Below are 10,000 nucleotides of genomic sequence, written 5' to 3'. Positions count from 1 at the left end.
ATTCAATATATGTATATTGTTCCAAATATATATTCTCTTTGAATACCAAATTCTGCTGAAATGATAATTATTTGGTAGAATGTTTAAGCGAATGAGTGTGTGAAAGTTAATATGCAATGTTTTGATGATGGAGTATAATCTTTCTAAATGAGAAAATCCACATGACGATGTAAAAAAAAAAAAGCTTGCAAATATTAGTTTTTGCAAATATGTTGTCGTGCATTTACATGTAGAAATGGCCGTTTTGTTTGTTTGTTTGTTTATGTGTTTGTTTGTTTGCTTGTAGATGTACGTCTGTCTGTCTGTGTACTTTAGTGCGTGTTACTGTGCATGTGTGTGTATGTGTGTGTGTGTGTGTGTGTGTGTGTGTGTGTGCTTGCGTTTGTGTGTGTGTGTGCGCGCGTGCGTGCGTGCGTGCCTTGCTTGTGCATACGGGCGAGAGAACATGCCTTCGAGTGTATCTGTGCGTTGGTATACGCGCGTGTATGCCATCTGCGCCGGGCTTGAGTATGCCAGCTGCTGGTTCTCCGCCGTGATGATAATCAGCGGGACCCGAAGGATGTTGTGACCTGAAGAATATTGCGGTTTCGAGCAGAAAATCGCCGCAGACATGAAACATAGCGTAGGTCAGATAGCGGAAAATTGCTGTCCTTTTTACTTCCTCCCCCCCCCCCCACTCCCTCCACGCACGCCGCGCTTAGACTCGGGAACAGTGGATGGGGGGGAAGGGGTGGGGGTGGGAGGAGGTCAAGGAAGGGAACTTAAGATGCTGGTCGTTGGGGGGAAGGAAAGGGAGAAGGAGAGGGGGACAGGGAGAAGGAGAAGGAGAGGGAGAGGGATATAAGTAGAGAGAGAGAGAAAGAAAAAGAAAGAGAATGAGAGAGAGGAAAAAAAAAATAAACCAAACAAAAAACAAGAAAATAAACACACAAAAAAGAAAACAACAACAACAACAACTTGCTCAGGGGGCTAAGTGTATTAATACCAACAAAATAACACACGAAAAGGAGGAGAAGAAAGAGCGAAAGAAAAACACTGATGAGGTTCACGTCAGTTGGCAGGGACGCGACCTGTGCCTCATCGGTTCCCTGTTATGTGAAACGGCGTAAAGAGGATCATACGGGTGAACAGTTGTGAAGATGAGAGATAAGGGAGAAGGGGGAGGGAGTGGGTGAGGGAAAAGGGAGTGGGGAAAGAGAAGGAGGTGGGAGTGGGAGAGGGAGAAGGGAGAAAGGGAGTGGGAAGGAGGGGGAGGGAGAGTGGGAGTGGGAAGGAGGGGGGGAGTGGGAGTGGGAGGGAGAGGGAAGGAGGGAGGGAGAGTTAAGGAGGGGAGGGGAAGAGAGAGAGAGAGAGAGAGAGAGAGAGAGAGAGAGAGAGAGAGAGAGAGAGAGAGAGGAAGAGGCAGGATTGAAGGAAGAAGGGAACGAAGAGACAGACAGACAGACACAAAATAAAATCCACTGGTAGAGAAATACCTTTTGCGTATGCATTTATGTATATATTCAAATGCATGATTGACACCCGCTTACCCGTATTACGCCGCTCTACCTCCTGTAGTTACCTGGCAATAAGCAGGGAGAGACAGGAGCGAGTAAGCAGAGAGAGCCAGCAGTTACTAAGCAGGGGGAAAATAGGAGTTAATCAGCAGGACGAGTTAGCAGGCGTGAATCGGGCATAGGCAGGAAATTAAAAAAAAGAAAGAAAAATTAGTGTTGATATAGGTAATAAGCAGGAAGAGGCAGCAGGTATGGAACGGGGAGTGTTATTAGCTAATGAGCAGGAAGAGTTAGTTGTTAGCGAGCAGAAAAAAAGAGGCAGCAGGGAGTGTTAATAGCTAATGAGCAGGAAGAGGCAGTACTTAGGAAGCAGGCGTGGAGTTAGGAGAGTTGTTAACAAGTGGAGCAGATCGTTGCGATATCACTCAATAAGCAGAACGCTGGCGGACGTACATAGCGAGTAATGCATAACTCCTATGGCGTTCTTATAGAGACATAAGGCGGTTATTGCATGAGAGAGGTACGCCCACTTTTGAAGGGCAAGTTGCGGTGGGTGGTTGGGTGGGTGGGTGGGCTTCCGTGCTGCGTGGTGGGTTACGTACCTGACCCACGGTTGCAGCGGCAGCCCTCTGGTGACCTCTGGGGGTTAGAGGGGACGACCGCCCGCCTGACCCCGGACCTTCCTCCCGTTTTCGTTCTTTCTCTCTCTCTCTCTGCTCTCTCTCTCTCTCTCTCTCTCTCTCTCTCTCTCTCTCTCTCTCTCTCTCTCTCTCTCTCTCTCCTTCTCTCTCTCCTCTCTCTCTCTCTCTCTCTCTCCCTCTCTCTCACTCTCTCTCATTCCTCTCTCTCCCTCCCTCCCTCCTTCACTTCTTCTCCTTCCACCTCCATTCCCTCTTCACTTTCTCCTTCCTCTCTTTACTCCCCTCGTCTTTATTCCTTTCACTCGTTCCTTCACTTCCCCTTTCTCCCCATTCTTTATTCCCTCCTTCACTCCCTTCTCGCCCCTTCTGTGTCTCCCGGGCGCGACGGTCGAAGCTGGAGCCCTCTGGTGGCCACGGGGCGAACTTTTTTTTGTTTTTGTTTATCAGAGGAAAGGGGGGTTAGGGGGAAGGGAGGAGGGAGGGAGGAAAGGAGCTGGAAGGAGAAGAGGAGAAGGGTGGGAAAGGGTGAATAAGGGGGAGGAAGGGGGGAGATGGGAAGAGGAAGAGGAGGGTGGGAAGGGGTTGAGAAAGGAGGGGGGAGGGGTGAAAGGAGGGTGAGAGGGGGAGAGGGTGGAAGAGAGAATAGTGAGAGAGAGAGGGGGGGAGGGGAGAGCAGGAAGCAAACAGGTGTTTTTACGCCGGGAGATTGCGAGTCGTTACGCCGAAATTGAGCCCCAAGACGGCGAGGCGAGAGATCCCTTTGTTCCTGGGGCGTTGTTTTCAGGGAGGGAGGGGGGGAAGGGGTTGGAAGGGGGATGTTGGGCGACGAAGGGAGGGAGGGTTGGAGAGGGAAGTTGGGGGTGAGGAAGGGAGGGAGGGAGGGAGGGGGAAGTTGGGGAGGAAGGGAGGGAAGGGAAGTTGGGTGGGGAAAGGAGGGAGGGGGAAGTTGGGGAGGAAGGGAGGGAGAGTGAACTAGAGGGAGGGAAAAATGAAGTGGGGGAGGGAGGAAAGGTGAAGCGGAGGAAAAAGAGGTGTTTCTCCTATGACGCTTTTTTATATCCCCTTTCTCTTCATATCTTTATCTTGTCTCCTATCTTCACTTCCTCTTACCTCCCCCCCCCCCACCTTCTTCCCCAGGAAAATAAGAAACAAAACAAAAAAAAAACTAAAACACACACACACACACACACACACACACACACCACACACACACACACACACACACACACACACACACACACACACAGACTAGGATCGGGCATTAGGGCATTTTATCGTCTCGTTAGCGGGTATCGGATGCCCGCGTGGTGACGGGAGGCTTTCGGATAATATAAAAGTATCGGTTGATAAAGAGAATGGCGATTAAAAGAGACTTAATGACTGGAGTGGAGTAGGCCTAAGGAGGGTTCCGAGAATAGTCATTTTCTCATTTTCTGAAAAATCTAATAATAGAGTGTTGTTGTTGTTGTTGTTTTTGTTTTTGCTGTTTTTGGGGTTGTGTTTTTATGTGGGTTTGCTTTGTGTCCCTTTCTCTTTCTCTCTCTATTCCTAATTTAGTTTTCCTTCTTATTCTTATTTCTTTCTTTCCTATTTTACGTCATTATTTAGTTCCCGTGTTTTCCTTTTCCTTCATTCACCTTCCTTTCGACATTATTTTTTATTCATTTTTTCCAGAGTTATCATTTTTGTCTTCTCTTCTCTCTTCCTGACATCTTTTGGTCTACCCTGTCATTCTTTTCCTCTCATTCGCAAATTTTAGATTTTATTTAGTTGAGATCTGATTTATCCACTCTTGTCTATCTCCTTCTTCACGTTTTCCCCTCCCCTTCTCTTTCCCCCTCCTGTATACCCACCCACCCACATCATCCCCCTTTCCTTCCCTCCCTCCCCATCGCTAACCATCCCCCACCCTTCCTTCTCCTCCCTCCCTCCCTTCCTCCCTCCCGCCTTCCCTCCCCATCGCTCATCCAGCTCCACCCCTCCCTCACCCCTACTCCTTCCTTCCTTCCTTCCCTCCCTCCTTCCCTCCCTCACCCCCACTCCTTCCCTCCCTCCCTCCCTCCTTCCCTCCCTCCCTCCCCGTCGCTCACTCATCATCACCCGCCCATCTCGCCTCGCCTATGAATACCTCACGACTCTCCGTCCTTCGCCAACCAAAAGGCCTTCAACCAGGCAACCAAACGGAGGGGTCAACCGCCAGGCGAGCGTGGGCGTAGCGCGGGCGTCGGCGAGGTCTGTTTGCCGCGGCAGGCGAGGGCGTAGCAACGGAGGTCATGGGCGGATGCAAAGGGGATGCGTGTAAAGGGAGATCTTTAGGGGGTGGGGGTAGGGGAGGGGGCACTTCGGTTTGTAGGGAGGTGGGGGTAGGGGGAAGGCAGGGGAAGAGGTGGGGAGGGGGCATTGTCTTTCTGGTTAATGATGGTGTTTTTTTTTCTCTCTCTCTCTCTTTTCTCTCTCTCCTGATTTCTTTTTTTTCTCTTTTCTCTTCTTTTCTTTTCTCCTCCCTCTCTCTCTCTCTTTCTCTCTTTCTCCCTTTCTCTGCTATGTGTTCATTTGTTGTTTATTTATTTATTTATTTATTTATTTTTTACTTTACTTCTTTATTAGCATTGCCAAGGAAAAATCATTAACGTTATTTCTTCTTCTTTCCAGGTATGTTGATCAGGAAACGTGTGGCACTGCACACCATGGCGGCAGTGAGTATGCAGTATGAGAAACGTAAACACGCGTACACATATACATACGTACTCACACATACACACACACACACACACATATATATGTGCACATACAAACACACACACACAGAAACACTCATCCAGAAAAATACCCACACACACACACACACACACACACACACACACACACACACACACATAAACACACACACTAAACACACACACACACCCCCACACACACACACACACACACACACACACACACACACACACACACATACTCACACACACATAAACCCACAAATACACACACACAAAGTATATACAGTTCCTGAAATATATTCCTCGGTTCGCTCCCCTTCCCCTCCCCCCCCACCCCCACCCCCACCCCGCCCACACCATAATTACAGCCCGCCTACACCACTGTTACTAATCCTGTACTATCACGCCCCCAACAACCTGAGAACGCCGGTACTTCTTTCCTCCCTCCCTCTTCCCCACCCCCCTCTCCCTCTCAACCCTCTGCCCTGCTCCCTCTCAACCCCGACCTCCTCCCCCTCCCACTCTCTTTCTCTACCCCTTTCCCTCTCCTCTGAACCCGACCCCCCCCTCTCCTCCCACTCACTTTCTCAACCCTTTCTCCTCCCTTCTCAGCTCGACCCCCTCCCCTTCCTTGCTCCCTCTCGCCCCCCTTCCCTCTCTCCCTCTTACCCTTTCTCTCTCCCTCTTTCTCTCTTAACCTTCCATACTCTCATCCTCTCTCCCTTCTTTTTCACTCTGCTCCTTACCATCCTTCCTTTCTCTTCCTCCCTCTGTCATCTCCCCTCTTCTCCCTCTCTACCCTTCCTCTCTCCCCCTCTCCCCTCTCTCTTCTTCACTTTCCCCACCCTCTTCTCCCCCTCTTCCCCTTCTCCCCCTACCACTTCCCTTCTCCCTCTCAACCCCCTCTACCCCTTCTCCTCTCCCTCCCTCTCCCCGTCCCTCTCCCCCCCCCCGCCCCCCCACTCAGAACCCTCATCACCGCGCTCCCACCCCCGCTGCCTCGCCCCAACACCCTCACCAGCAAAAACTTGCACCGTGATACGCCCGTTGTCGCTCTACGAGACTTTACTACGTCGAGCTCCCCCCCCCCCTTCCCTCCCTCTCCCCCTCTCCCTCTCCCCCCCCCTTCCCCTAAGTGCTGACACCCTACCCTTTCCCTCTCCTCCCCCTCTACTTGCCCCTTCCCTCTCCCCCTCTCTTCTCTCCCTTTCCTCCCCCCCCTCTACCTGCCCCTTCCTTCTCCCCCCCCCGCTTTCCCCCCTCCTTACCGCTCTTCGCCTACTCTATTATCTACCTTCCTTTGCTCTCTTTGTTTCTTCCTCTTTTTGTTTTCTTTGGGTTTCTTTCTTTTCTATCTATCTATCTATTTATCTATCTATCTATCTATGTCTATCTGTCTTGTCTGTACATTTACCTATATAGATTTCTTTATTCTCTATGAAGTTTATTTATACATCTTTTTATTTATGAAATGCGAAATTCCCCTTCGTGGTTCCTCAAAAATCAAGTCCAGAATTCCCCAAGAACGGACGGACAACCCTGTCTATCGGATCTCCTTTGCGTAATTAAAACTCCTTGGCTTCCTCTGCCCTAGTCTCTCGCCCGACCTTGTTCTCTCCTTCCTCCTTCCTCAGGTAACTAACAGGGCATCAGCAGGGCACCAAGAAGGGCACCAAGCATGGCCTCAGAAGGGCCTAAGTAGGGCATCAACAGGGCATTAAGCAGGGCACCAAGAAGGGCAATAAGCAGGGCATCAACCGGGCATCAGCAGGGACACTAAGCAGGGCACCAAGCAAGGCATCAGCAGGGCACTAAGCAGAGCATCGGGAGGAGTGTGGGAACCGTAATTGTGCGGGTTAGGGCGGGAGGCGGGGTCACGGGGTCACACGTAATGCCCATAATAACATTAATAGTGATGCCGCCACAAAACATTGACAGTGATAAGGTAATGGCCAGGTAAAGCTCCCTCTGCTCTGGTCTGGAGGGGGGGGGGGGGTGCGGGGGAGGAGGAGGGAGTTGAAGGAAGGAGTTGGAAATGGCGGTGGATATGAAGAAAAGGGGGGGGGGGGGGATGGAGATGGAGATGTTGAAGTGGGGAGGGAGGAGGAGGAGGAATAAGAAGAAGGAGAGGAAGAAGAAGAAGAAGAAGGAGGAGGATTAAGGATAAAGATGAAGAAAAAGATAAAGAAAAAAGAGGAGGAAGAAGAAGAAGAGGAGGAGGAGGAGGAGGAGGAGGAGGAGGAGGAGGAGGAGGAAGAGTGAAGATAAAGATCTAGTTAGAGAATGATGTGAAGATAAAGATAGAGGAACAGGTGATGTGGGTGGAAATAGAGAGGAGGGGAAGATTTCTGTGGGAGATCTGGAGATAAAATAGATGAAAATGAAGGAGTAAGAGAAGGATCATGTATCAGTGAAAGAGAGAAAGAAGGAGAAATCGAAAAAAAAATCCGGAGCTAACAACAGGTAATAAACAAAAAGAAAATACTACAAACAACACAAATAAACCATAAAAATACAACTAATAATGAAGAAACAGAAAAAAAAACTTAACAAGTAGCCATATTCCTAAAAGAGAGAAGCCAGAAGCACGACCTCAAGACGTTCGAGGGTTTCCTTCCGTCCCAAGGAACTGTTGTAGAGGGAGCGGGAGGTGAGGGCTGTGCCTCCGTGACTCAAAGTTTTCGGATTAGATTTGGGACACGCAATCTGGTCTGGGAATTACAAATTAGGGCTTGATTAGTCCTGCGAGCTTGTGTGTGTGTGTGTGTGTGTGTGTGTGTGTGTGTGTGTGTGTGTGTGTGTGTGTGTGTGTGTGTGTGTGTGTGTGTGTGTGTGTGTGTGTGTGTGTGTGGTGTGTTTGAGAGAGAGAGAGAGGGAGGGAGGGAGGGAGAGCGTGTATATATGTGTCTGCTCATGTGCACATATGTGTTTGTATACAACTGCGTGTGTGTGTGTGTGTGTGTTTGTACGCGTCTGTTTGTTTAGCGCCTGGCTAGGAACCTCGAGGGAAGGGCGTTTCGAGCCAGATCTTGGATTTAAAGGGATTAACAATAGCTTGTTAGTGCGGTGGCCAGGGATATACAAAAGGCTAAGGAATCGAGAAGTTCAGATTGGGCTGATGAAAATTGAATCAGATTTAGTCTCCAGCCGTAACTTTAGGTGCGAAAGGGATTGGCACCTGTATTTTGGCCTCGCGCGCGGGAATTCCGTCCTTCCAGCCCCGCGGCGGAAGTGCCAAAATCGCACGGATGTCGCTGGGGGGAGGATAACAATTATAATTGGCAGGTTATATTCCTTCGCCGAAATGTCAAGAGCCGAGTGCGAATCGCCGGCCGTTCAAACATGTTCAAACAAGACGGCGATGATTAATTATGATTGGGCGAACAGTAGATCAGAGGAGGAGGCCTAACAAGCCTGTCGAAAGGGGCTTTATTCATACTTGGCGCAGGTGGGGTTCGAGGGTGAGTGTGAGGGAGATGGAGGGAGAGTAAGGTCAATTCTTTTCGTCATTGCTTCTTCTTCTTCTTCTTCTTCTTCTTCTTTTTCTTCTGTTCCTCCTTTGTTTCTTCTCCTTCTTCTTTTTCTTCTTCTGTTTCTTCCTTTGTTTTTTCTTCTTCTTCATATGTTTCTCCTTCTGCTCTTTCTTGTTATTCGTGTTCTTTTGTTTCTTCTTCTTCTTCTTCAATCTTTTCTCATGTCCTTCTTCCTATTTACGCGCCATAACATGTGTTTCGTTGTGTCATTTTTTCGTCATTTATTCGAGTCGACTTTCGCGTTTTCGGTGACTTCACTGTGTCATGATTTCCCCTTGTGTGTTTGTTTTATTTGTCTTTTATTATTGTTTTATTTGTTTTTTTGTTTTGTCTTGTTTATTGTTTTGTTTTCTTGATTTATTTTCTCTCTCTGATCGTTTGAAAAAAATAAGTATTTTATTCCGTAATATATTTCGTGTTACGGTTGTTTCACTTTCTTTACTGTTTTCAAATTCTCGAGAATATTTTTCTTTTTTCAACATATATGATATTTCACAAGTTTATCTTGTTTTATTCCTTGGCGTTTCACGTTTTATGAATATTTAACTTTTTTACTTATGTCTCACCGATCACTCTTATTGAACTTTTGCGTAAATATTTCACTTCACTTCACTTTCATGTTTCTCTCTCTCTCTCTTCTCTCTCTCTCTCTCTCTCTCTCTCTCTCTCTCTCTCTCTCTCTCTCTCTCTCTCTCTCTCTCTCTCTCTCTCTCTCTCTCTCTCTCTCTCTCCCTCCCTCCCTCTCCCTCTCCCCCTTCACTCCCTTCGGGCATTCAACTCTCCTCGCGTTGCTCGGGTGTTCCGTTCCGTCTGTTTCGCGCGGTCGGGAACAGTTTCTCTTAATGTTCCGTTCCAAATGTCGCGTGATTCACCTCCGTTCCGAGCGTTCCCATTGTCCCAAACGAGTCGTGTGTGTGTGTGTTTTGTTTGTTGTTTGTTTGTTTGTTTGTTTTATCTCCTCTTTTTTCTTGATTTTTTCTCTCTCTTCTATCTCTACTTTTCTCTTTTTCCTGTCATTTACTCTTTCTTATCTTTTCTTTCCTTTCTCTCTTTTCTTTTCTTTCTCTCCTATCTTTTGTTTTACTCTCTCTCCTATATTTTCATTGCTCTCTCTCTACTATATTTTCTTTTCTCTCTCTCTCTCCTCTATCCATCCGTTTTTCTCTCCTGTAATTTCCTTTTCTCTCTCTTATCCTGTTTTTCTCTCTACTGTTCTTCTTGTTCTCTTTCTTCACCTTTCTTTTTCTCTCACCTATCCTTCCTTTTCTCTCTCCTATCCTTACATTCACTTGGGAGAAAGTTGATGTTTTTTTTAAAGAGATTTACGCCTTATTTTTAAATCCTCACTTTCTTTGCCTCTCTCTCTCTCTCTCTCTCTCTCTCTCTCTCTCTCTCTCTCTCTCTCTCTCTCTCTCTCTCTCTCTCTCTCTCTCTCTCTCTCTCTCTCTCTCTCTCTCTCTCTCCCTCTCCCTCTCTCCCTCCTCTCCCTCTCTCCCTCCTCTCCCTCCTCTCCCTCTCCCTCCCCCCTCCCCCTCCCCCCCTCTCTCCTATCCCTCTATCCTTTGAGGGGGGATTTTTTTTTTTTTTTTTTTTTTTTGGGGGGGGGGTGG

General features: G+C 48.1%; 1 protein-coding gene across 1 annotated transcript in view; it reads right to left on the bottom strand.

Annotated features, from left to right (window-relative positions):
* LOC119572375 (RNA-binding protein 25-like) overlaps positions 1–9,805 on the bottom strand; it is a gene marked incomplete at both ends in the record, with an annotated part of 19,650 nt that extends 9,845 nt beyond the window's left edge. The window contains 3 exons of the mRNA XM_037919456.1: positions 2,176–2,266; positions 8,999–9,092; positions 9,738–9,805. Of these exons, the coding sequence (XP_037775384.1) occupies positions 2,176–2,266; positions 8,999–9,092; positions 9,738–9,805 (253 nt within the window). The remainder of the gene's footprint in view (positions 1–2,175; positions 2,267–8,998; positions 9,093–9,737) is intronic.
* Between the last annotated feature and the right edge of the window lie 195 nt (positions 9,806–10,000).

Source organism: Penaeus monodon, chromosome 4 (assembly GCF_015228065.2).
Source record: "Penaeus monodon isolate SGIC_2016 chromosome 4, NSTDA_Pmon_1, whole genome shotgun sequence".
Classification (NCBI taxonomy): domain Eukaryota; kingdom Metazoa; phylum Arthropoda; class Malacostraca; order Decapoda; family Penaeidae; genus Penaeus; species Penaeus monodon.
This window is presented reverse-complemented; position numbering and strand designations above follow the sequence as displayed.